Source organism: Emys orbicularis, chromosome 3, assembly GCF_028017835.1.
Source record: "Emys orbicularis isolate rEmyOrb1 chromosome 3, rEmyOrb1.hap1, whole genome shotgun sequence".
Taxonomy (NCBI): Eukaryota; Metazoa; Chordata; order Testudines; family Emydidae; genus Emys; species Emys orbicularis.
In genome coordinates, this window is record NC_088685.1 from 161,656,313 (window position 1) to 161,683,163 (window position 26,851).

The window sequence follows — 26,851 nt, forward strand, 5'->3', positions numbered from 1 at the left end:
TCAGTCTAAGACCCCGTAATGCCTGCTTCAGTCCTGTTTTCCTGAATATGGCTAATTGAGTCGTTGTTGTTGTGTATTAAGTCACTCGTGTTTTTAGCATTTGTGACATAGCTCTATCCTGATGGGTGTGGTAGAAGAGCCTAAATAAAACAAAATAAATCTCTGATATTATATTGGTTGGGAATGGAATCACAGGACTGGAAGGGGCCTCGAGAGGTCATCTAGTCCAGCTCCCTGCACTCATGGCAGAACTAAGTATTATCTAGACCATCCCTGACAGGTGTTTGTCTAACCTACTCTTAAAAATCTCCAACGATGGAGATTCCACAACCTTCCTAGGCAATTTATTCCAGTGCTTAACTACCTTGACAGTTAGGAAGTTTTTCCTAATGTCCAACCTAAACCTCCCTTGCTGCAATTTAAGCACATTGCTTCTTGTCCTATCCTCAAAGGTTAACAAGAACAATTTTCCTCCCTTTTCCTTGTAGCAGCCTTTTATGTACTTGAAAATTATTATGTTCCCCTCAGTCTTCTCTTCTCCAGACTAAACAAACTCAATTTTTTTTCAATTGTTGTTCATAGGTCATGTTTTCTAGACCTTTAATAATTTTGTTGCTCTTCTCTGGACTTTCTCCAATTTCTCTACATCTTTCTTGAAATACGGCACCCAGAACTGGATAGTACTCCAGTTAAGGCTTTATGAGCACAGAGTAAAGTGGAAGAATTACTTCTTGTGTCTTGCTTACAACACTCCTGCTAATACATCCCAGAATGATGGTTTGCTTTTTTTTGCAACAGAGTTGCACTATTGACTCATGTGTAGCTTGTGATCCACTATGACCCCCAGATCCCTTTCCGCAGTACTCCTTCCTAGGCAGTCATTTCCCATTTTGTATGTGTGCAACTGATTGTTCCTTCCTAAGTGGAGTACTTTGCATTTGTCCTTATTGAATTTCATCCTATTTACTTCAGACCATTTCTCGAGTTTGTCCAGATCATTTTGAATTTTAATCGTATCCTCCAAAGCACTTGCAACCCCTCCCAGCTTGGGATCATCCACAAACTTTATAAGTGTACTGTCTATGCCATTATCTAAATCATCGATGAAGATATTGAACAGAACCGGACCCAGAACTGAGCCCCGCAGGACCCCACTTGTTATGTCCTTCCAGCTTGACTGTCAACCACTGATCACTTCTCTCTGGGAACGGTCTTTCAGCCAGTTATCACCCACTTTGTATTTCCCTAGTTTGTTTATGAGACGATCATGTGAGACAGTATCAAAAGCCTTACTAAAGTCAAGATCTACCACATCTACTGCTTCCCCCCTCCTCCCATCCACAAGGCTTGTTACCCTGCTCTTGACAAATCCACTCTGACTGTTATTTATCACCTTAGTATCTTCTAGGTGTTTGCAAATTGATTGCTTAAATATTTTCTCCATTATCTTTCGGGGAACAGAAGTTAAGCTGACTCGTCTGTAATTCCCCAGGTTGCCCTTATTCCCCTTTTTATAGATGGGCACTATATTTACCCTTTTCTAGTCCTCTGGAGTCTCTCCTGTCTTCCATGATTTTTCCAAGATAATCGCTAATGGCTCAGATATCTCCTCAGCCAGCTCCTTGAGTATTCTAGGAATACTCCAATAAATACCATGTTGTCTAATATGAAGGCAATGGTTCAAGTTCTGTGAAATAGCGCAGTCAGTGTGAAGTCAATGGGCTGGCACCAGGTGTATATCAGCACAGAATTTGGCTCATTTTCAATATTCTGGGCCTGATTCAGATTGCACACTTGGTGAGACTTCATTGGGGTTACTCCTAATTTGCATTGGTGTGAGAGGAAAATTGAGCCCTCTAACAACATTACTATATTAACTCTATGTGAGACTTTGCAGAACATTTTGCCTCTTTTCTAAGACTAATGAAATTAAGGAAATGACCCTTGAAACTTACTTTATACATTTCCATTGACACATTGAGAACAAACCCATGAAATACAATCAGTCAGCTAGTTTCCAAAGCAGAAGAACTCTGTGTATATACAATTTGTGACCATTGCATGTGTTTCTGATGATACAAGCAAATGGCAATATTGAATCATAAATCACTCCTGGATAGGAGAAACAAACTGTTGCTAACAATACTTATAAGACTTAAATAAGAATTCTAAGGATTTAAAGTTACCATGGGATTCTAGTGAATTTTGTAATGGTCAGTACTGCATGTCCATGTGACATGTAACATGAAATGGGTTTATCTGACTGTACAGGTATAAAGCGGATAGATATATAGATATCTTTTGTTGACAGAGCTTGAATGGAGCTCTTCATGTTTTTGGAGTATTTTATGAGGAAGTTTCCTTGTGAATTCACAAACTGTATTTGAAAATTGTTCATTTTTGGAGGCTATCAAATAATTGATGTGACCTTTAATATAAAAATGTCAGATCATGGAAGGGCCCAGATTAGAGCTGGTCTAAACAAATTTTTTTTCCTAATGGAAATTTTTGACAAAAATGAAAGCATTTTCATTTTGGTGAAAATTTTCCACTGAAAAAAATAAAAAAAACCAATATTTAGGCTGAAAATGCAAGTTTGCTTCTTGTGGCCCTATTCTTTTCATGAGCTGGGATCCCTCATGGGACTTTATCTCCCATAATGCATCACTGTCTCCCTCTCCTGCTGAGGGAAAGATATGCATCACAGGTTCCCTGTCTGTGGTGCATTATAGGAAATGTAGTCCAGCCTGGGATCTCAGCCCACAGAGAATAATGGGAACATGATGAGCAAATGACAACTCCTATTTTTGGCCAAAACACTAAAAAAAAAAAAAAATTCCACAGAAAGCAGACACTTCACAATTTTTTGTTGAAACCCCAATTTTCTGTCAAAGACAATTTAGATGGAAAATTTTCGAACAGCCCTAACTCAGATATCAACAGGCCTTTACAGTTAAAAATGTAATTAGTCTCAAGCCAGTTTTCTTGGCTTTGTCCCACATACTTCCTCTTGAATCAGAGAAAAGTACTGATGCCACTCTAGTTGAAATATTTTGATCTACTATCTTTCCAGGAAACCTTAATGTGTAACTATGTTTTCTCAGGAAGCTATCGAGAAACAATCCTTTTATCAGTCTCCAAAGAAGATTGAGAAAGGAAATGTCCAGAAAGGATTTGAAGAATCTGATCACGTTGTGGAAGGTGAGCACAAAGATATCAACTCTATTTTTCGAACAGATACAGCTCCTTATCCTGCAACCTTCACATGAGAAATCCCACTGAAATCAAGAGAAGCAATTGAATTAGTAAGATTTATCATGTGAATTAGGTTTGTTGGACTGGGCGCAAGGTTTCATTTTACTGAAAATAACTGTGTAAATAGACAATGGGTAAAACTTTCAAAAGTTCCTATGTCAAATTTTCTAAAGTGACTTAGACACATAGGCTTCGTCCACATGGAGAAATTGACTAGAATAGATCCCCGTGTGAACACTATTCTGGAATAAAAGTCACTTAACTATAGGCTAATTAATTACTCCACTTAGTGACTTTTATTCAGAAATAGAGTGCTCACACAAGGAGCTATTGCGGAACAGTTTATTCCGGTCTGTTTCTCCATGTAGATAAGGCCTCAGAAGCCTGTGTCTCCTTGAAAATCAATGGGTTTAGGCTTCTAAGTGCCTAAATCCCTTTTGAAAATGGGGGCATAGTCCCTTTTGAAAGTTTTCCCCAATGACTTTTGGCTTTAGGTCTTGTGACAAATATGGAGCTGTCCTGTAGTAATTTATTAATATTATATATTGGCCTGGTGTCGCAGGGTGCACTCACCACTAGGGCACCTCCTCCTGGCTGCTCTGAGGATTGGCTCCGTCCAGGTGCTGCACCCTCCTCTGGCAGTCTTTCCACCCACCTTTTTCTCTCATCCTATGGCCCCTCTCACTCCAGGAGCTGCAGCTTCCTGTTCATAACTTGGCCTTCCTCTCAGGTCACTTTGATCCTCCCCTTCTGGTGTATCAAAGGCTTTCAAGGCAAACTGTTCCAGGCAGTCCGCTCTCCGCCATCTGGTGTGTGCCACTTCCTCAGTGACTGACAGGGGGACCCGGGCCTGTCCTCTACTCCAGGTTCCAACTCTGGGGCCCTTTCAGGGCAGAGCTTAGCTGCTGATATCCTATACCTTGCTGCCTTTCCCCTGAGCCTCTCCTACCTTTCTGGCTCTCCTCCTTCTCTGGGTTTGGCAGCCCAAACTCCCTACTCCCAGGGAGGAACTGTAGGCTACCTATCTCTGGCCCCACGCACACCTCCCTTCTCCCAGGGAGTGACTGCAGACTACTTCCCTGCAGCCCCATTCTGCTCTCAGCTCCTGGGCTTTATACAGTCCCCTACTGTTCCTGTCCAGCTGAGCCTCATTTAATCAATCCCTGCTCCCTGACTCCTCCTCCAGGTGCAGCCTGGGGAGTTAATTGGCCTATCTGGCCACCTTAACCCCTTCAAGTCATGTGTGGGGTGGACACCCCATCACACCTAGTTATTGGGGTCTGTATGAATATCTTGATTTAACTCAAAAGGGGCCTCTCTGGAATATAGGCAGGACGGAGAAGAATAGCCACTTATCAGCAAACACTTAAGAGCTGTTCAGGGACAGTGCCAGAAATGTTAGCTGGAATGCCTGCCTCAGCCTCCAGCCAGCCACTGGAACTAGTCTGACCCGGAATAGCCACGGCCTGCCAAACACAGGAGAACAAAGAGCTCTGGCAGGGATTGAAAAGGACAATCTCCCAAAGGTGAAGGGCGAATCAGACAGGAACCCGCTGTCTGGTGTCTGCCTAGGGTAACCATTATAGGTTAGTAGGACCTTATATAAGGTAGCCATGTGTGTAGACTTGATTGTTGTCTTAAAATTCCATTTCTCTAATGCTTTGTTCCTACTGCTAAATAAAAATTTTGGTTTTAAGAAGGCTGTTTGGTCACTATATATCACTGGTCACTGGCTCCCGAAGGAAAGAATCACAGGTGTCTGGTTGAATCTGCAGGGTAATAAGCTGTCATAGATGGGTTGTTGTACCCAGATCCTGGTCCAATTGTGTGAGACTTGTGACATTCCACCCCAAAACAGATAAAGACATGGGGCCTACCACCTGAGGGGGTGCACTCAGAGAGACCAGAAAGGGGACAGAGCTGCAAACAGCCCTGTAGCAGCACAGGCCTGCATGTTTCTTCACACCTTTTCATTGGTTCTGTAGGGGAAATGTACATTGGTGGGCAGGACCACTTTTATCTGGAGACTAACTGCGCCATTGCCGTGCCTAAAGGTGAAGATGGAGAGATGGAACTGTTTGTGTCCACCCAGAATCCTACCAAGACACAGGTAACTTCTTTTATTCACCCAGCTGTCCATGGTGAATTTGGTGCTGTGGAGATCACTCCTATTAGACTGGGATAAATTGTGCATCAGCAATAGATGCTAGATTTCTCTTGTGTGAAAATAGAAAGCTGGCTCAGAGAGATGGGACTAGGCTATAATGTCTTTTACATTTAGGTCACCAGTGGCAATCCAGTTCCTGGTGGCAAGTGTTCATGTTGCAAAAAACCCTTCCATTTTAGCTTGCACTAGTCCAGGGGTGGGCAAACTATGGCCCGCTGGCCACAACTGGCCCATCAGACCTTTTGATCTGGCCCTCAGCTCCCGCCGGGGAGCAGGGTCATGGGTTTGCCGCATTTCGGAGCCGGAGAGGGGACATACTTCCGGGAGCTGCTTGCGGTAAGCGCCGCCCGGAGCTTGCACCCTGAGCCCCCCCTGCACCCCAATCCCCTGCCACAGCCCTGATCCCCCTACCACCCTCCAAACCCCTCGATCCCAGCCCAGAGCCACCTCTTGTGCCCCAAACCTCTCATCTCCAGCCCAGAGCCCTCACCCCTCCCCCCGGTGCCCCAACAGCCTGCCCCATCCCTGTTCCCCCTCTCGCCCTCTGAAACCATTGGTCCCAGCCTGGAGCCCCCTCCTGTATCCCCAAACCCCTCATCCCCAGCCCCACCCCAGAGCCCTCACCCTCAGCTGGAGCCCCTGCTCCCTCCCACACCCCTACCCCCAATTTCGTGAGCATTCATGGCTCACCATACAATTTCCATACCTCTATGTGGCCCTCAGGCCAAAAAGTTTGCCCATCCCTGCATTAGTTGTTGGCTATCTCAGCAGAGAGGCCAAGGGCTGAATGGGCACAGAGACTGAATTGCACTACAGAGATGGGGGTAGTATAAAATCCAATTAACTGGAACGACCCTTTCCTCTGTAGGGGTGATCCCTTCAGAATAGGATGACCAGACAGCAAGTGTGAAAAATTGGGACAGGGGATGAGGAGTAATAGGCACCTATATAAGACAAAGTCCCAAATATCGGGACTGTCCCTATAAAATTGGGACATCTGGTCACCCTACTTCAGACCAAGTGGGGAAATGTGGGGGAGCTGGCACTGGCTCTGCCTGTGCTTTTGTATTCTTGTGGATAAATTAAAACCTTGAAGACTGAAGGCCAATAATGTACCTCCAATGAGCTCTATAATCACTCCAAAAAGAGACTGGACTTTTATATGGCGTTTGGGAATATCCATAGTTATTATTAATTACGGTAAAACTTTTGGAAGGGATATTAAACCTCATGCTTCAGATCTTGGGCCTATCTCATTCTGGTCTCTATGTGGGTGGTAGATTATCCCACATCTGCCTTCTGCAGGGGTCTTGCCCCTGCCTCAGAAGCTTCTGGTGCTGGCCACTGTTGGAGACAGGATACTGGGCTAGGTGGACTTGCTGGTCTGATCCAGCATGATAATTCTTCTGTTCCTTCTTAAGTTGGTAAAAAGATTCTATTGATAGGTAAGGAACCTAGCAAGCAGATGACTTTAGATTCCAATTCCTTGATTACAAGCTTCCTGCTTGAAAAACACAGAGCGAGGGTCAGGTAGCCTTTGCTGCAGGTGGAGATGATGCACAAACTTGTCTGGAGGCTTTGTCTTATCTATCTATCCATCATTCTCCTTGTATGATCCTCCCCCCATGACCACAGTGTCTGAGCACCTATGTTGATGCTATAGACATAGGAGAGAGAAAGTTAAGACAGAGGCTGTTTTTGTTTCTAGCTCCCAGTGCCTGCACTGCTGCCTGTATGACTAACCTATTTCCTTTTCCCTTTAGGACTGTGTTGCCAGTGCATTAGGGGTCCCAGCGAATCGAATTTTAGTTCGAGTGAAGAGAATGGGAGGAGGTTTTGGAGGCAAGGAGTCCAGAAGTACTGTTTTGTCAACAGCAGTAGCTGTGGCTGCATTCAAGTAAGGTTTGCTGTTGAGAGGTGGGCTCCTTTATCACCTACTGCATAGACCCAGGAGTCACATACCATTGTCCTTTTTAACAAGATGAGGGAGGTCAGAGTGCTTTTGATTCAGGACTGGTGCTGAAGCACTTGCTTCCTGGACCAGAATCTTTCTCAGCTTCTTACTCCCAAAGGCTTTTAACAGGGTTGAGAGTCTCTAGGGTAGGTCACTGATGGGATCCTCAGCTGGAAAGGGAAGTTTAAATAGCTTTCAAGCAGATGCAGCCCTCAAATGGTTTGTTAATACATGTGAATAGGGTGGGCAGAGCAGCAGATGACAGCCATCTCTAACATCAACTGAGGGAACCTGAAGGAAATAAAGCCACGTTGTTGATCCTTCTGTGTTTTCATATAGCTACTATATCTGAAATGCTTGGTCCCCTTCTTTCACTTCACTGATTCCCCAGCCGCTTTCAGAACCCAGCACAAACCTCATCTCAGCTATACTGTGTACCGACAGGGATATGACAACCAGTTCCCCACCCTAATTCTTGCTGTTATTACTATTCCCACACCACCACTGGTGTCTCTCTGTCTGCTCTTTCTGTGTGCCCTCTGACCTTTGGTTTGTACCTAGAGATGGGCCCAATCTACAGAATACTGAACCCAAATGTCAAATGCCCCCAAATTCAGGGGTGTTTGGATGTGGGGTTTTGGTTCAGACTGTCATAAAGAGCATGGCCATTTGTAAAATTTGGATCAGGATTTCAAACAAACCCAAAATTTAAGGTTTTTGTTTCTGGAGCTTTGATGGGGGCCCATCTCTAACTGTACAGTTTCCATTTTTGTAACTGAATATGCCCTTTGAAGTGAGAGATGTTTGTGCAACCCGTCATAAAGCTGGGATGCATTCTGCCAAGGATACTGCCTGGAGACTGCGCTGCAGCAGTAACTTTGATGGAGTCCACTGGGGTTAGTTGCTGTGGTGGAGAAACATCTCTTCCCTTTTCTGAGGAATCAGTAAAACAATTTATTTGTTCTTCCTCTGCCCTCTGTAAGCCACATAAAGTATTTCATATCCCTGGACATTTCTGCTCTGAAACCTCAGAAAAAGCAGAGGAAATGCAGAAGGCTCATTAGACAAGGAAGAACAACTCTTCCCCTAAAGGATGAAATGTAAACTCACTTAAGTATCTGAACAACCAAAGCCAGGCTGTCAAACAGAAGGCTACTTACTCTTAGCACCATTACATAATTAAGCTGGCTAGAGGATGTTAATTAATGATGAATTACTTAATGATTAGTGCCCATGTTTCTAAGAAGCCCTGGTATCTAAGCACTGTTGCAAGAATATAAAACACCAAATCCCACTTTATAAGAAGAAAGATCTTAGCCTCTCCTGCCCATCAATAATGCTAATTGCTTGAGAGAAAAGAGAATAATCGAGGTGATTTACTTCCTAGCTCATGCAGCCACTGCCAATCTGCAGCTTAGTTGTAATGAAAAATCTTACAAAAAGAGAGAAGTCTTTCCCTGTGCCAAGAAGTTAGCAAGTTTCAGACTCAACATGATCTCAGCATGATCAATGTATCCTTTAACAGAACTGGTCACCCCGTACGATGCATGCTGGATCGAGATGAGGATATGCTGATTACTGGTGGGAGACACTCCTTTTTGGGACGCTATAAGGTACACAGATATTGTGAAGAAATATACGTCTGTTATCTAGATAATGTCACGTTAACAAGTGTAATTGAGTAGTGAGGTATTGTAATGAATTAGCTAGTTTGTATGTCACTGATAGAGTCAGAGAGCCTCACCTGGGTCATATTCGTTAAACTGCTGACACCTAACTGAGATTCTCCTTTAGCTCAAGAAGGAAGAGCCTGAGCTTTTGGAGCAGAAGTATCTAAGTTCTGTCTCCACTGCAACCACAGCATGTGGCATATTGACAAATGTAACACTCTTTAGATGGCCATGAATTTGTTATTGTTCACTGATGTAAAGTTCTGTTACCTCATGTCTTCTCAAAACCTCACTGAGCTTCTCTTTATATTTGACTTTTCTTTGGGGGGAAAAAAAGAGGGTTTGGCCACCATGAATGAACGACACTCACTCAAGAGGTGTTCTTTCTGGGGGAAGGTTGAGGCTCGTTGATGGGACCCCTTGTGAGAGAAGCCTCCACTGGTACTGTCTATGATGTAGCTGTTCTGTGACTAAGCAGAAGACATCACCCACCAGGGCTGACAAGCTGCCATCTTTTATCAACATGAGGGCCATTCAGGGTTGGGATTTTTTTTTTTTTTGGAACAAAGTTGTTTCTCTGACATTTTGTCTTCTCTACCTGAGGAGTGAGATCTTCTTGTCAAGATGTCAGTAGGAAGGGTTGTATGGTCTTAAGCAACTAGCTTAACTAAACCTGAAGGGACTGTTTTTCCACAGGTTGGCTTCATGAAGAGTGGTAAGATCAATAGTTTGGAGGTGTCGTACTACAGCAACGGGGGCAACTCTGAAGATCTTTCTGTGGCCGTAAGTAGGAAAAAATGTCCTGGCTGTTAACTAGAGAAACCGACCTGACAGAAATGTTGGGAAAGAAGCTTGTCTTGGTGTTTCGACATGTTAGAGACTGAGGCCTGCCACATTTCATTTCAGAGTTGCATTCATTTTCAGCTGTCCCAGCAACACTCACTCATTTGGTTCTCCATTGTAACTGAAGACAGAATGGTCCCATTCTGCAGTACCAATAACTGCTGTCTGAGCCAGCTCCAGGAGAGACTGCCATGGCACTTGGTACACAATCCTCACTACGGCTGTAAGAACTCAGACTGTGCAACAGACTTCAGGAAAGCCTACTTTATAAGACAGATGAACACAAATGGCGGTGGCAGTAGATTTGTTGCACAGTGCAATATGGATGCTATATCATCAGTATAGCAATGTAGTTCCTAAAGTCATAGTTAATATATAATGAAATAAATGACCATGCATGTCTTTATTTGATATTGATAGTACTACTTAGTGCTTATATGGTGCTTTATATTTTCAAAGCACTCTGCAACCACGGACTAACATTTGGATATGATTTTATCTGTTCAATTATTATAAATAGTAAAACAACATATTGCAAAAAAACTGATTCACTTGGTCTATACACCTAGTTTAAACAAATTAGATGATACGAAATGTAAAAATTTACAATAATGGAATTTTAGGGCTACAGTAGCTTTTCAACAATTTTAAACACAATTTTGGAGTCAGGTTCTTAGAGTGACCTGCATTTTGTATGTGGGACCCATTTTGCCCTGGATTACATCAGTATCGCTCCCATTGCACTCATCATGAGCTGGGCGGGCATGCTCTATGGGAGCGCAGTGAAGGAGCAAAATGGACACCGTGTAGAATCAAGCACGTGGGTTTATTACACACAGCACTGGCGGAGTGTCACTTTGCTTATTAGGCTCAGAGACACTGCCAAACAATTGATTACAAAGGATTATATGGATTTTCCATAGGCAGAGGGAAGTGACGGGGTGGGTGGTCCCAAGCCCCTGGATAGGTCTAGCAGCAAGACAAGATAAGTACAGTAGCCTGTAGTCAAAGATTACATAATGTCTCTGCCCATGGTTTCAGGTTAACAAGTAACATACAATTAGTACGCAGGTGTTTTTCATTAAACAATGTATAAAGTATATTAGTATAAAATATATATGTTGAATTCTGATTTGAGTTCCATAGGAATGAGGTAGTCCTTCTGATTGTCCAACAGGTACATACCTAGGGGTTAAAACAAAAAGACATTTGAAAAGTATATGGCAATAGAAACTGTTTTTCCATGTTGCTCATTGTGCTTCTAAAGGCAGGCACTGGTATCTGTGGGAAGCATGAGGGAGGATGTCATATCTCATACTGACATGTTTGAACCTCTTCCATAAACTCAAGGTTTATGTGTGGGGAGAGTATAGCCACCTCCTCTTGCCAGAGGAGTGGACACTCCTTTGGCCTGTTTGCAGATTCAGATAAAAGTACCAATTATTGCTCCCCATCTGGCATTTTGCTGACCAAGTTTATCTTAGTAAAAAGCAAGGTTGTCTTTTGTTTGCTCTGCTTTTCTTAGCTAATATTGTTCACTGTTTACTGGGCCTCTGGCCTCTTGACCAAACTCTGGACTTTGGGCCTGTAAAAAGAGCTGAGACAGCCTGTATCAGGTTTTTACATAACAGCACATGGATTTTGGCCCTTCACGCAGAGATTAGCTCATTGCCCATTAAGGGTCTTTTGTTATTAAATTAGGATGGGATTTTTAAAAGAGCTCAGCATTGGCCTCACTCTGTTCATAGAGTCATAGAATATCAGGGTTGGAAGGGACCTCAGGAGGTCATCTAGTCCAACCCCCTGCTCAAAGCAGGACCAATCTCCAAAAGCAGGACCAATCCCTGTTGAAGTCAATGGTAGAACTCCCTTGGACTTGAGTGGGAGCTGAGTTGCACCTATGCTGAGTGCTTTTGAAAACCTCACCCTAGTGCTGGCAGTGTGCTTGGTGCTGTACAAAACAGAAAGGAAGGCAAGGGACCTGATCCTGCAAACACTTCTGTGTATAGTCCGATTGACCACCCTTACTCATGTAGTCGTCCTCACTCTCACGGGCCCAGATTCTGCTTCTCTTACTCACACTGAAGCCATCAAGGCTACTTGCTCAGTAACATACTACTCAACCTGCATAAGGGTGGCAAAGTCAGGCTCACAAATAGTGCCTCTTTAAGGGCTGGTTTGTGCCATTTAGCTGCAGTCCAGAGTAGGGGCCAATGTGGGGCAGCACCATCTCAGGAGGAGTTTTCAGAAGGACTTTGCTCCAGGAGTCACAATACCTCCTACTGCTCCATAGAGCACAGGGTGTGTGTACACGCTGCGCTATCCTTCAGGAAGCTGCAGCAAGCTCCTCCTTCTGGGGCCAGTCAACTCCATGTGCCCGTGCAGTCCAGGTTGGAGCCTGGCCTTGCTTCCTTCACTGCCTTCCTTTGTGGTGATTTGCATCCCAGGGCTCACACAGAAAGCAGTCCTCCTTTTGTAAATTAGCCCTTGCTGCCTTATTGCATCATATCACTGCTTTAGCAAGATGTGTAAAATCTGACATGGGATTTACGTTAAGTATTTGTTTTTCATCAGGTTATGGACAGAGCTTTGTTTCACATGGATAACTCTTACAACATCCCCAACGTCAAAGGTGTGGGTACAGTTTGCAAGACTAACTTGTCCTCCAACACAGCATTTCGTGGCTTTGGAGGTCCCCAGGGAATGATGGTCGCTGAGTGCTGGATGAGTGACGTTATCCTGACGTGTGGTCTGCCAGCAGAGCAGGTACAAATCAATGGAAACAGTACAGTGCAGCATTTTAGCTAAGTCTTGGGAATTTGACACGCAACTACAACTAGATAATAAGCACAGGAAATCTCTGTTTGTTTTTGCCAGGGGTCCCAGTTCTGTGCCCATTGAAGTCAATAGGCCAAATTGCAATCTGGATCATTATCTTCTGCCTCACTGAATTTCCTTTGTCATTTCAGTTGTGTCTCATTCTGTAACATCAGCTTTAAGGCTCGGATTTTCAAAGGGACCTAAGGCAATTAGGTACCCAAATCCCACCAAAAGGAATTTGAGTTCCTAGATCCCTTAGGCTTTCTTGAAAATCCCACTCTAAATTCTTGTCACCAGGTTTTCTCATGAACGAATCATATTGTTCAGTGGAGCCAGAAAAGGAGGAGGAACAACTAAAGTCCAATTTGTTCTTGATATTATTCAATAAGAAGACTTGGACTAAAGCACTGATTTCATTATTCTTAACGAGCCCTATCAATGTTTCTTTCTTTGGGAAGGTGCGAAAGCTGAATCTTTACAATGAAGGAGACCTAACCCATTTTAACCAAAAGCTTGAAGAGTTCACTTTGCGAAGATGCTGGAAAGAGTGTCTAGTGAACTCAAAGTATTGTCTCAGAAGGAGACTCATTGATGAATTCAATAGGTAGGTGTTTTACTCTCTGCCGGGATACCAGGCACTAAAGACCAATCAGTAACTTAGGTGATTTAGAATCAAAGTCATGCGGTAAAGGTGTGACTTTTTCCCCCCTTTTCTTTTCTTGAAGCCTCTTCAGTACCATCGTGGGAAGGACCCTTAGTACTATAGTGGGTCACGGTCATCCTATTGACTTGCACCAGGGATTGATTTGGCCTAATGCTTTACATTAGTATCCTAGAAAGGTAGGGCTACAATGGACCTGTTATATTCAGTTAGATGGAATAAATGGGCCACAGGTGTTAATGTAACCATGCCAGTGTCCAACATTAAACAGTGTTAAACAACGTTAGGGGTTTGGGATATAAAGACATGAGGCTGCTTAGTACCATGGAGAGCACACCATTAAAAATCTTGTATTAACCTTTTATTAACGATACAGAAAAGAAGGAGAAACAGATAAGACATTTAAAATGTAAAGTATTAAATAAGGCATTCATTTTAACAACATCCCTTGTTCCCTTTCCTTTTAGCTGGAGAGAGTGTTTAGAAGGATTGTCTGACAATCTCTTAGATGGTATCAAAGATGGTAATTGTCCTTTTGGGGAAAAGAGAAGGTAGATGAGATGGGCTGAAGCGGTTGTAGTTGATGCTGCTGTTAAAGTACGATCCTATTTCATCCCAGTTGGTGGTTGGGATTCAGATGGTGCCGGTAGAGGTAGCAATGTTATTTGGCTCTCTCTCTCTCTGGCCTGATCTGGTCAGACATCCCTCAGGATTAGGATGGCGAAGGAGATAGTGGGGGTGGCAGCAAGGATGGTGAAAGTCACCTCAGTAGCTTCCATCAGATCTTCCTCTCCATCTGCTCTTTCTGTATTTTCTTTTCCCCCCAAAGTCTTTTCCTTTAAGGATCCATAAAGGGTGTAATGGGTGGAATAGCCCATCCCCTTATTATTTTGTCCACCCATTAGGCCTAATATCTGACACACCAATTTCGGTTCATTAACTTGTGGCTCCACATCATTTGTTTTTTAATAAGCATAATTTCAACAGCCCTTGGATTATATCAATGTGGCTTTTTGTTTGGACTAATTTAGTCTCTGTCTGGTTCTTTTGCATCTGTTTGTAACATTCCTTCTTGAAAATAACTTGACCTACTTTCCATGGTAAATGTATAAGCAAGCTAAAGTTATAGACCAATTGAGAGGTCATCTAGCCCATCCCCCTGCACTGAGGCTGGATTAAGTATATGTAGGGGTATCTCTGACAGATGTTTGTCTAACCTGTTCTTAAAAACCTCCCATGGCGGGGATTTCACAACCTCCCTAGGTAACCTATTCCAGTACTTAACTAGCCTTAGAGTTAGAAAGCTTTTCCTAATATCTAAACCAACGGTTCTCAATCTTAGTTGATTGGGCCCCCCTTCTTTGTGTCTGTAGTCGTTTATGTGCCCTGCCCCCGCCAAGGACATATACAGCAACCCAGCTCTAAAGGCAGAGTGGTGAGCAGCAGCTGCTGGCTGGGTGCTCAGCTCTGAAGGCTGCGGCATGCCAGCAGCAGTATAGAAGTAAGGGTGGCAATATGGATTTGTCAATTTCACTTTCACAGCAGACTTAGCGCCCCATTGCCACCCTTACTTCTGCACTGCTGCTGCCACCCTGGGGCTGACAGCCGGAGCCCTGATGCCTCCTGGTGAGGTGGAAGAGAGCCTGATCCCGAGCCTGGACTTCCTCCTGGTGAGGGATTGGGGGGTGGGAAGGAGAGCTCCAGTCCGGGTGGTGGAGCTCCAGCTGTCCCCTTTATCCCCACCTCCCAGGTGTGCACGACCCTTCTGCATGAGCCCCAGCCACCCGGGGCTGACAGCCAGAGCTCTTTTTAAAAAAAAGCACACAGCTCGTGCCTCCCTTGACACATTCCTGTGCCTCCCTTGGGAGGCCTGCCCCATAGTTTGAGAACTGTTGATCTAAACTAAATCTCCCTCACTGCAAATTAAGCAGATTGTTTTTTGTCCTACCCTTGGTGAACATGGAGAACAATTGGTCACTGTTCTCTTTACAAACAGCCTTTTACATATTTGAAGACTGTTATGAGGTCCCCCCTCAGCCTTCTCATCTTTAAGCTAAACATGCCCAATTCTTTCAGCCTTTCCTCACAGGTCACGTTTTTGAAATCTCTCATTATTTTTGTAGCTGTCCTTAGAACTCTCTCCAATTTGCCCACATCTTTCTTAAAGTGTGGTGCTCCAAACTGGACATAATACTCCAGGATGAGGTCTCACCAGTGCTGCCTAGAAGGGGACAATAAGCTCCTGTGACTTACATATGACTAGGGTTGCCAACTTTCGAATCGCACAAAACCGAACACCCCATCCCGTCCCTTCTCGAGGCCCTGCCACGCCCCTTCTCAGAGGCCCCGCCCCTGCCCTTCCCCTTCTCAGAGGCCATGCCTCCATTCACTCCATCCGCCCTCCCGCTGTCACGTGCTCTCCCCCACCCTCACTCACTTTCACTGGGCTGGGGTTTGGGGTGTGGGAGGGGGTGAGGGCTCCGGCTGGGGGTGTGGTCTCCGGGGTGGGGCCAGAAATGAGGGGTTCAGGGTGAAGGAGCGGGTGAGGGCTCTGTCTGGGGGTGCGGGCTCTGTGGTGGGGCCATGGATGAGGGGTTTGGGGTGCAGGAGGGTGCTCAGGGCTGGGGAAGGGGGTTGGGGTGTGGGAGGGGGTGCAGGGTGCAGGCTCCAGGAGGGGGCTCAGGGCTGGGGCAAGGGTCCGGGCTCTAGGAGGGAGTTAGGGTGCAGGAGGGGATGCAGGGCTGGGGCAGGGAGTTGGGGTGTGGGAGGAGGTTCAGGGCTCCAGCCAGGTGGCGCTTACCTCAGGCAGCTCCCAGTTGGCAGCACAGCAGGGCTAAGGCAGGTTCCCTGCCTGCTCTGGCTCCATGTGGCTCCCAGAAGCGGCTGGCGTGTCCCTGCGGCTCCTAGGCTGAGGGGCCAGGGGGCTCTGCACCCTGCCCGCGCCCACAATTTCCACCCCTGCAGCTCCCATTGGCCGCGGTTCCCGGCCAGTGGGAGCTGTGGAGCCAGACTGGGGGTGGGGGCAGCGTGCAGAGCTTCCCTGATCGCCCGTCTGCCTAGGGGCCGCAGGGTCATGCAGGCCACTTCCAGCAGCTGCGCAGAACCAGGGCAGGCAGGGAGCCTGCCTTAGCCCCGCTGCATCGCTGACTGGACTTTTAATGGGCCGGTCAGTGGTGCTGACTGGAGCCGCCAGGATCCCTTTTTACCAGGTGTTCTAGTCCAAAACCGGATGCCTAACATCATATGACAATCCTGTTAATATAGCCCAGAATATCAGCCGTTTCCCCAATTGCATCACGTTGGTGACTCATATTAAATTTGTGACCCACTATAACCCCCGGAGCCTTTTCAGCAGTACTATTGCCTCACCAGTTATTTCCCATTTTGTAGTTGTGTGTTTGATTTTTTCCTTCCTAACTGTAGTAGTTTGTACTTGTCTTTACTGAATTAGAGGAAAGCACAGTGTCCTATTTAGGATGAAAGCCTGACAGAAGAGAGCTGAAGGAGTACTAACGGTGCTTTGTTCTTCCAGACAAAATCGCTGGAAGAAGAGGGGGATAGCCATTATTCCTACGAAGTTTGGGATCAGCTTCACTCTTTCCTTTTTGAATCAGGTGTGCAAGTCTCATTAATCTTTGCAGGAGATTAACTAGATGTTATGCTCACCAGTCCAGGTTCTCCTTCTGTATAAAAATGGTTGAGTCCTTCTCTGAAAGTCCCCACTGGAGAAATGACATGACTCTTTCAAAACCAATGCAGACATTATATGCCACAGTTACCGGTTTACATATGTCCAGAAGACCCCATGACACAGCCAGTTTCATGCCCCCCCCCCCCAAATCTCCTCAAAAATAATAGCAGTGTGAAGTATGCTGGCTTTGTTGAAATTCAGTAATCATTATTGTCCATACACATCTTGGGCTAGCTGGGTTTTGGGTGACACTGTCAGGTTTGGATGAGAGGGTGCTCCTCTGTTTCACAAGTAACTAACAGCAGGTTCAGATTGGTTCATCCATAGCTGAAAACTGTGGCTGATGTTTTGATTCTGTAATTTGAACCTAGTTATACTGATGATCGTGGGCCAAATTCATTGTGAGTCTGAACACCATTGGCCTCAGAGAGTTATACCGAAGAGGAGCATGATCCCCTGAGTTTGTCTCTGACAGCTTCTACACCAGACTTGCCTCTTTAGGCGAGTCCCAAAGTCTGCTTTTATTTGTGTGCCCTGGAACTGAAATCTGCCAGGTAATTTACTAGCTCATTTATGGTGACCTTTTATCTTTTTAATAATCCCTGTTGCAGGCTGGGGCTCTGATACATGTGTATACAGATGGCTCAGTGCTGCTTACACATGGTGGGACTGAGATGGGTCAAGGACTTCACACCAAGATGATCCAGGTAATGATGAGTTTAGACACATTAGCATGAGACCTCTTTAAAAACAAATTCCAGTCTCACTTCCCTAATATTCTTTCAACAGGCAGTAACGGAGCTTCTGTAATGGCTTGTAGGTTTAGGGACCTAAACTCTAATAATCACCCTCATTGCATCAGCACCAATGCTAGATTTCTAAAATGGTGTTGTAATGGGAAGTGAAGATTATAATCGGCATTATCTATACACATTGGTTTACACTAATGTGTTCAGTTTAATGTAGCTGTGCAGACTATGCACTATGAATAAGGCTGTACTCTTTATTGCCAGAAGAAGCTACATCTTTTCTTTCTGATCCTATAAAACTGTAATTTTCACATTATATTTAAACTAATATTTGTCTTTTGTATTTTGACATGTGTTGTTAAACTTCTAATGAAGATAGATGTTGATTTCACGGCAATGTGAATTTGGAGGAATTCCACTGATGTTGATGGAGTTACTCTAGATCAGGGATCGGCAACCTTTGGCACGCGGCCTGTCAGGGAAAGCCACTGGTGGGCCGAGATGGTTTGTTTACCTGCAGTGTTCGCAGGTTTGGCCGATCGCAGCTCCCACTGGCCATGGGTTGCCGTTCCTGGCCAGTGGGGGCTGCGGGAAGTAGAGCGGGTCAAGGGATTTGCTGGCCACCGCTTCCCGCAGCCCCCATTGGCCTGGAACGGCAACCCACGACCAGTGGGAGCTGTGCTCAGCTGAACCTACGGACACTGCAGGTAAACAAACCATCTCGGACCACCAGTGGCTTTCCCTGACGGGCCGCGTGCCAAAGGTTGCCGATCCCTGCTCTAGATTTACATTGGGATAAGCAAGATTAGAATCTGGCTTAATTATTTTTAAAAGGCTTTGGTAGAAATGGGGGAATCTGAAACCCATAATTCAGAACATTTTAGAACTTAATGGGTTCTAGAATTCTGTGGGTGAAATCCTCTCTCCATCGAAGTCAATGGCAAAACTCTCACGGACTTCAGTGGAGCCAAGATTTCACCCTAAGACTCGTAGAACATGTTAAGGTTTTATTTCACATCAAAGAGAGAGATGTTTAGAAACCTTTTATTCCAAACTTCTGGGCTCTTCCATCCCTCCTTCTCACCATGATTTCCCATAACCTGGTCTGTGATGCTACATGACATATATAAAGCCAGTTATCTGGAAGTCATTGTGACCTATTCATGCAGGACAGTATTGCAGCAAGCATCATCTTCGGATAACCAGAAGCTTTTGCACAATGGCTCATTTAAACAGTTAGAGTGCCAAGTAGATTGTAATGTTTTTGAGTTTGAAATTTGCAGTGCTAATGGAAAATTGCAGTAAGAGCTCAGGAGTGCCCATACCTAGGATGGACTTAAAGTCTGGAAGGTTACAGAAACAGTAACCGCAATAAATGTTATAGCAATTAAAGGGCATTTGCTGCATATATTGCTCCATATTTTATATGTACAGGTAGCATATGCCCCCCATTGTTTGGAGGCATTTAAAGCTAGATGTGACAAAACTTCTTGCATTGGCAAGAAGATGGATTGGGTGATGTACTGGGGCTTTTTCCTCTCTATCTTCTACAGTTGTTGAATCTTGGTCTGGAGAAAAAAAATGCCTGAATAATGAAATGGTTGTAAGGACATTTGACAAACACACAAATTCTCAGGCTTGACCATGACAAGCCTAGAGCTAACTCCAGCAACTAAACAACCAAAAGAGGTGAAATTTGGGATGGGAGAGAAGAGAAGGTTGCAGCATGGATATTGTGGATAGGGAATGGCATGCCTCACAAATATGTACATTAGACAGTCATTTTTTGTTGCTCTGCAGGTTGCCAGCAAAACTCTGGGAATCCCCACCACCAGCATTCACATCAGTGAGACCAGCACTAACATGGTCCCAAATACCTCTCCAACAGCCGCTTCTGTCAGCGCAGACATCAATGGGATGGCTGTCCTCGTAAGGCAACTGAGTAACTCAAACCTCTATCTGATAGGCGAGGGCTCCAGAACAGAAAAGCATGCTGTCTACATGTTTCTTTAAAAAGATATGGGAGCCCAATGTCCCTGAAAAGGAAATATTAAGCATGTGATACCTCATAATTCCTTGTGATGGCCACAATTATTAGGCTGCAGCAGATAATGAATGACCATATTTATTTCAAGGTTTTTATGAAACTCTCATGTTCAGTCTATTGCCAATTAGTAAATGGAAGAAAGGCAGCCATTTAAATGAATAGCTTCCTAGTAATGTCTGTGGTGTTAACCGCAAGCATGGTACACTGTTAACATGCAGATGGGTTGGGGACTACAGTTGGAATTGGCATCAAATCTACAGGCATGCTGCATGGGACAGGGAATTGCACGAAGGCATGGTGAATTATTTCCATGTTGCTATAAGCTCGCCTTGCTAGATATTTTCAAGTGGCCGGATGGGGTTAAAATAGGCAACGTTTTCTTTATAAACTAGAATCCATCCAATAGTGTGTGTCATGACTCACAAGACCCTGTACCAGGAGTGGCCTTAGCCATTTTGCCTGCCAGGATGGAAAACATTTTTGGCACCCCTGCCCACAATGGCTGAGCCAAAAAACATAACAAAATCACCACAGCCAGCCAATCAGAGCTGAGCCAAAATGGCAGGCCACTACAGTACAGTGCCCCCTGCAAGCTGGTGCCCCAGACGGCCACCCTGCTTTCCCACCCTTAGAACTGGCCCGGCTATGTGCCATCACTGGGATCTCCCTTTACCATAAGCATAACCAATCAGCTTTAGAATCTTTTTATTCCCAGTTAAACTACGCCTTTCTGATCAGCTCTCCCAGTTACTGAACCTTGTCCATTTAATGATACGTCAGTGTCCTAAGGACAACATTGATTTAGGCAGAGGGTAACTGTGAACAATTGCGTAATAAGCTCATATTTTTAAGGCCTACTTTAAAAAGTGTTGCTCTTTATTTTGTTTTGTTTTTTAGAAAGCGTGTGAGACTATTTTGGAAAGGCTAGAGCCATTCAAATGTTCAAACCCCAAAGGATCCTGGAAGGACTGGGTAAGTTGTTTATACCTGGTACCGATTAGATGTGGGCTGTTCGGAGAATTATTTTGTTGGTAAATCAAGCATGTAGACAAATCTGCCATCCCTGCTCATCCTGTAGGAAAGGTTCCAGGAGGCTCTAGGATAGACAGTATAGCAGCAACTTAGCTTGGGAGGAAGAGGATACTTGAGAGGGGTGAACTCCAAAGGGGTGACATCTAGCTTCCACTTGTGGTTTTACAAGGAAGATTTCCCACACAGGAACCTGCTTATAACTAATTTGGGTGTACTGAAGTCTGATCTCTAATGAAGTTAAGAGAAAAATCCCAAATGGTCCCATTGTATCTCAATGGTCATATTGCAGTCCTGATGAGAATGAAATCTCTGCTCACAGCAAAGTGGTTCTGTGGAAAAAAAGAAGACTTCTCTGTAAGAAACTTCCAGGACACTTTTCAACCATCCTCAGTGGGGACAATAGTTTCCTTACTCCAACATGTAAAGAATGGGCACACCTTGTATTGTATTGTCAAGGACTACTCAAGTTGAAATACCTCCATGTGTTAATCGCCCAGCCAGATTCCAAGTTCCAAGTCTCCTGTTCTTGGGGATATTTTTACCATGGTGCAGACCTTTCAAGGAAGATGAAAAAATCAAGAAATTGCAGGATGCTTGGCTCCCAAAAATCAATTATTCACTCTGCTCTACTGTGACTGTCATCCCCTATTGAGTAGGTGGGCCCCGGGCTTCCTCAGAATGCATTCGCAGAAGGTTATTGTACAAGAATTAGTTTAATAATACTAACATTTTAAAAACCTGCTTACTTTATCAGGTGGGAGCAGCCTACGTTAACTGTGTTAGCCTGTCAGCCACAGGATTTTATAGGTGAGTGAGTATTAAAGCTGGGGTAGTGCAGTAATACTTTTCCCTAGCCACATAGTCTATAAGCAGGAGCGTTCCATGATGATCATTGCGTGGATAATTACTCTCCTCTCAGGCCATGAAGCTGTTCTGCAGCTATTATGGCTGGCGAAGGCTGCAGTAGCCCTCTCAGCAGTTGCACGTCCTGGCCTACGTGGCGAGAGTCAGCTGAGGGATGCTTGTAGCAGCCCATCCATCAGCCACATCTCTACTCTCAAGCATGCTCCTGAGCTAGGGAAGATGAGTCATTAGTGGAGCACAGTTCTGAGACAAGTGTGGGGCCACATTCAGTTCTCATGTTCACTGTTATAAACCTGAAGTAACTCTGTTGACTTCAGTGGAATTAGTTCAGATTTAAAGAGATGTAAGTGAATCTGACCCAGGGGTCTGCAAGGCAATTGGCTCACAGCTTTCTGCCTTGCCTTAAGATTAGAACAAGGCGGATTTTCACTGCCTTTTAGGTTTTCCATGCCCAGTGGAGAAGGGGTCACGATTTGCCCCTTAGGAAAACCTCCAAAGGGATCATTGTTGCTTTCAGAATGGTACTAGACGAAGCAGTCAATTAAATAAAGCCACATTCTGGCCTCCAGTGCATGAGCTGATTCCATTGTTTTCAATTTCATTCTCTCATTTTAAAAACATGCTTTTTCTTTTTTATGCTGGTTCTTGTGTAGCTCTAAAATGAAACATTTCTCCCATCAATCAGCCTTACTGTCAGAGGCAAACTCAACCCCATCATTATAAAAGGCATAGGACTCATCACAAAACGTTAAACTTGATATTGAGAATAGATCCTATGGGACTGAAATGTATGATGTGAGCCAGTTTCCATTGCATCTTTGAAATGCATTTGTCTCCAAGCCAAGTGGCTTCCTTGGTGTTTAACAAAACACCAGTATTTACATAAACAGTCACAGCTGCATAACACAGGATTTGCTGTGAACTACTTCAAAAAAATGAATCGCTCCACAACTCAGTCTTATTCTCTGGCTCCATTTCACGTCAGCACAGAATTTAACTAGTTCTGGGACATGGACAAATGTATGCCTTGCATAAAGTATTTAATATTGGACTCTTGGGATTGGGATTGTATGTGGGCATTATAAATGTGTATGTTCCAGAGAAACAACTGATTGATAAAAATCCTTCACGGAGTCTTACTACGTTTATGAAGTGCACGAGAGCCTCGGATTTCTTTATTTTTTTTTACTTTCTGCGTATCTAGTCTACACAGAGGGAAAAATGGGTGAAGTATAAGAAAATAAAACCTTATGAAGACCAGAATGGTTCAGTGATAACTTATTTATTTTGGCTGTTCATGCAATCAGAAATGTTTTGTTTTCTTTCTGTTAAGAATTCCTGGCCTTTGGTATGACTATGAGAAAAATGAAGGAAGTCCTTTCCATTATTTCTCTTATGGGGTTGCTTGCTCCGAGGTTGAGATAGACTGCCTGACAGGTGACCACAAGGTGAGTGGGGTAGATGATTAAAAAACCCTCTGTAGTTAAGGTGAAGAAAGCATTGTCTAGTGGTTAGATCAAAGAGAGGGCAGGTCTACATTTACTTCCTGGTTCGGCAGCAGGCAATCGATCTTCTGGGATCGATTTATCGCGTCTTGTCTAGACGCGATAAATCGATCCCGGATCGATCCCGGAAGTGCTCGCCGTCGACACCGGTACTCCAGCTCGGCGACAGGAGTACGCGGCATCGACGGGGGAGCCTGCCTGCCGCGTCTGGACCCGCGGTAAGTTCGGACTAAGGTACTTCGAATTCAGCTACGTTATTAACGTAGCTGAATTCGAAGTACCTTAGTCCGAACATACCGAAGTACCTTAGTCCGAACTAAGGTACGAATTTGCGTACCTTAGTTCGAAGTGGGGGGTTAGTGTGGACCTGGGAGTTAGTCTATTTCCAGCTATGCCATTGACTCACTGTGACCCAGAGCAAATTTCTTAACTTTTCTGTTCCTCAATGTAACCATATGTAAAGCTGGTATAATATATTAATATTTATCTACCTCACAAGTGTATTACGAGCCTCGCAGAGCCATTTGAGGTTGTTAACTCAAAGGTGCCAGCACTATGTAAGCCCAAAGCAGCAGTAAAAGATTAGAGAATTGAGTTACTCATTAAAAGTAGGGCTGGGAAATTTTTATTAAAAAATGCTTGCCTGAACATGACATTGATTTCATTTGTTGTGTTCAGATACAAAGCACTGATCACTGGCAACCTGGATAATGGGTCAAACAGATCTCTGAGAAAAACTGATTGCCTTCATTTGAGTTACCCCAGGGCTGAATTTGGTTTCAGGCTCAATATTAAGTTTAAAGACAACAATCAGCTTTGTTTAACATATGACCCATGGGGAGTGAGAAGTCCTTATATACCATACACATATATGTGTGAAAACAGAAACGCTGGCCAAAATGTGGACAGTATTGGATATATTAACTAAAAAGTATAAAGTCAAAGTGACCCAATGATCAGTTATTCTCTCTGCTTATTTATTCTTTACTTCCGGTAACTTTCAGAACCTTCGCGCAGACGTAGTAATGGATGTTGGCACCAGCCTGAACCCAGCCATAGATATAGGACAGGTAAGTGTTACTGTCACCAATTCAACCTCATTTTGTTTGGTCAGGAAATTATGCTGCTGTGGGCCATTTCTAGACAACCTCTCCTGTTCTTCTCTCTATGGGCCATATCTTTGCAAACATAGCACTGCAGGTTTAAACAGAGAAGCATATTGGGCTGGCTGATGAGAAATAACCGACTGCCAAAATTGGAGAAGGAATAGACCCAGGGTTGTGTGTGTGTGTGTGTGGGAAATATCTTCTTGTTTGGTATTGTTTATTAAGACTCCTATGTGGCCTTCAGTTATCACCACACTGATGTTTTTTTCTACACCTCAGCCCAAGTGAGGAATGAACTCAGAGAAAGCGAACATACTGGGTTTGGGGGGAAGAGAAGATTTGCACTGCTTTAAGATTGGATCCTCATCTGGCATGTTTTGTGTCTGCAATGTATGATGGCTAATTTAAGCCCCAATCCTGCAGTTTTTACCCCAGTGTGTAGTCCAGTCAAAGTCAATGGGAGTGTTTTGTGTGAGTAAAGAGTACTTACATCAGTAAGGATTGCAGGATCAGTGCCCAAGGTGCTCAGATACCCAAGTGGTGCTGGGAGCTGTATTAAAACCTAGATTAATAGTTTAGCTTGTGAGCTCCCTGAGCAGGGACTGTGTTTTCCTCTGTCTTCTGTACAGTAACAAGCGACAGTAACACTTTTCAGTAACTAGCAGTAATGAGTAAGGCTACAATTTTATCACGGAGGTCATGGAAGTCATGGAATCCGTGACTTCTGAAGACCTCCATGACATCAGTCCGCAGGTGGCTGGGAGCTGCAGAGTCCCATCACTGCCCGGGGTGGCCAGTAGCTGCAGAGTATCCCCACCACCCAAGGCAGCAGGGGCCCCAAGCTCTGAGGTGGCGTGGGTATCCTGCAGCTCCCAGCTGCCGGTGCCGGCAGGGGACCCCCAGAGCTCCCAGGTGGTGGGGGACCCTGGAGCTCCAGGCCTCCACAGGTAGCAGGGGGCACCATGCAGCTCCTGGCTGTCGCGGGAGGCAGGGGACCCCCGTAGCTCCTTGCCGCCATGGGCGCTGGAAGCTCCAAGCAGCTGAGGGTGAGGGGGACCCCGCAGCTCCCAGCCTGTGGTGGTGGGGGTACCTCTCAGCTCAGAACTGGGGGCGAGGGGGGAACCCTGGAGCACCAAGCCCCCATGGGTGGTGAGGGGTCCCAGAGCTCTCAGCCAGGCCCCCGCAGCTGCCTAGCTGCTCCTCATTTTGTGATGAATATTTTTAGTAAAAGTCAGGGACAGGTCACGGGCTTCCATGAATTTTTCTTTATTGCCCATGACCTGTCCGTGACTTTTACTAAAAATATCTGTGACAAAATCTTAGATTAGTAATGAGTTGGGGATTTTTCCTTATTCTGGAGGCTGAATGACTGGAAGTTTGCACACACTGACCTACTGAATGCAATGGTATTCTCCCACTGAGAGTGGACTGGGATAGAGTGAAACTCCATTTATAATGAAGTTGGATGAAAGTCTCAAGTGATCCCCATGCATCACCAGGTACAGGTTGTTATCCTGGTTAGAATGAAATCTCTACTTAGAGTGAAGTCTGTCTGTGGAACAAAAATCCCGATGGGGAAAATCCTACTTACTGTCTCCACAGTCATGCTGGGCCTTGAATGCATAAGAAGGGGGCAGGATAACTGAAGCCTGCTCCAAGGAGCCTCCTTCTGTATTGCCACACAAGGAGGATTTGGGGGTAGAGCAGGCTAGGGGACAGGTGATAGATGCCCAGGGGACATGGCTGATTGATCCACAAATATATGGAGCCTGTGGGAAGAAGGGAGCACAAGACATGCAGGGATTATTACACCCCTGCATCAAATCTCCATGTACTGGTGTTCAGGGTTGGCACAGAGAGTTGGACTTGTCCCTAAAAGACAGTTCTAGTGTTTCAACAAGCAGCTCTTTTTTCTCCCTTCTTCTAACCTTTTCTTTGGAATGAGTTGTTGTGAATTTATGATTACCCGTTTGCATTCAGAGCCTGTTCTTCTAGAGTATTTGCTATCTCATCTCTCTAGTCTCTCTGGGCAAATTTTTCCACAAGCACCTAAGGGATTTAGAAGCCTAAGTCCCATTGACTTTCAATGAGACTTAGATGCTTGTGAAAAAATTGCCCTCTATTGACCCAATCTACTTTAGTTTATTCTATAGCTCCCATCATTATAGTTTCTAAGCAATGGCTGAGGGAATTTCACCCCTACCTGATTGCTACTGTGTGCAAACCGTCACAGAGATACCCAGAGAAATGGGCAAATATGTACAAGTATCTCTGCTTGTGCTGATGATCCAGGAATATGCAGTGTGTAGCAAGTGGGAGGTTTTATTTTGAAATACATAAGTAAAATCATTTGTTTTCAAAGAAATCTTTTGTCACCTTCAGCTTCTAGGATGTCTTTGCACTAAATCTTTGAATTACCATTGGATTCACTAAAGGGTTAAATTTGGATGTAGGCCTGCAATAACAACTTCTATGAAGAAATCACTA

General features: G+C 44.6%; 1 protein-coding gene across 1 annotated transcript in view; it reads left to right on the forward strand.

The window, feature by feature from the left end:
- The window catches only part of XDH (xanthine dehydrogenase), a 75,821-nt gene that overhangs the window by 43,174 nt on the left and 5,796 nt on the right, over positions 1–26,851 (forward strand). Inside the window, exons 21-34 of the mRNA XM_065400548.1 lie at positions 3,105–3,201; positions 5,241–5,365; positions 7,186–7,319; positions 8,902–8,989; positions 9,743–9,829; positions 12,464–12,655; positions 13,168–13,313; positions 16,903–16,984; positions 17,673–17,768; positions 19,611–19,739; positions 20,755–20,829; positions 21,644–21,696; positions 23,087–23,201; positions 24,263–24,328. Of these exons, the coding sequence (XP_065256620.1) occupies positions 3,105–3,201; positions 5,241–5,365; positions 7,186–7,319; positions 8,902–8,989; positions 9,743–9,829; positions 12,464–12,655; positions 13,168–13,313; positions 16,903–16,984; positions 17,673–17,768; positions 19,611–19,739; positions 20,755–20,829; positions 21,644–21,696; positions 23,087–23,201; positions 24,263–24,328 (1,485 nt within the window). The remainder of the gene's footprint in view (positions 1–3,104; positions 3,202–5,240; positions 5,366–7,185; positions 7,320–8,901; positions 8,990–9,742; positions 9,830–12,463; positions 12,656–13,167; positions 13,314–16,902; positions 16,985–17,672; positions 17,769–19,610; positions 19,740–20,754; positions 20,830–21,643; positions 21,697–23,086; positions 23,202–24,262; positions 24,329–26,851) is intronic.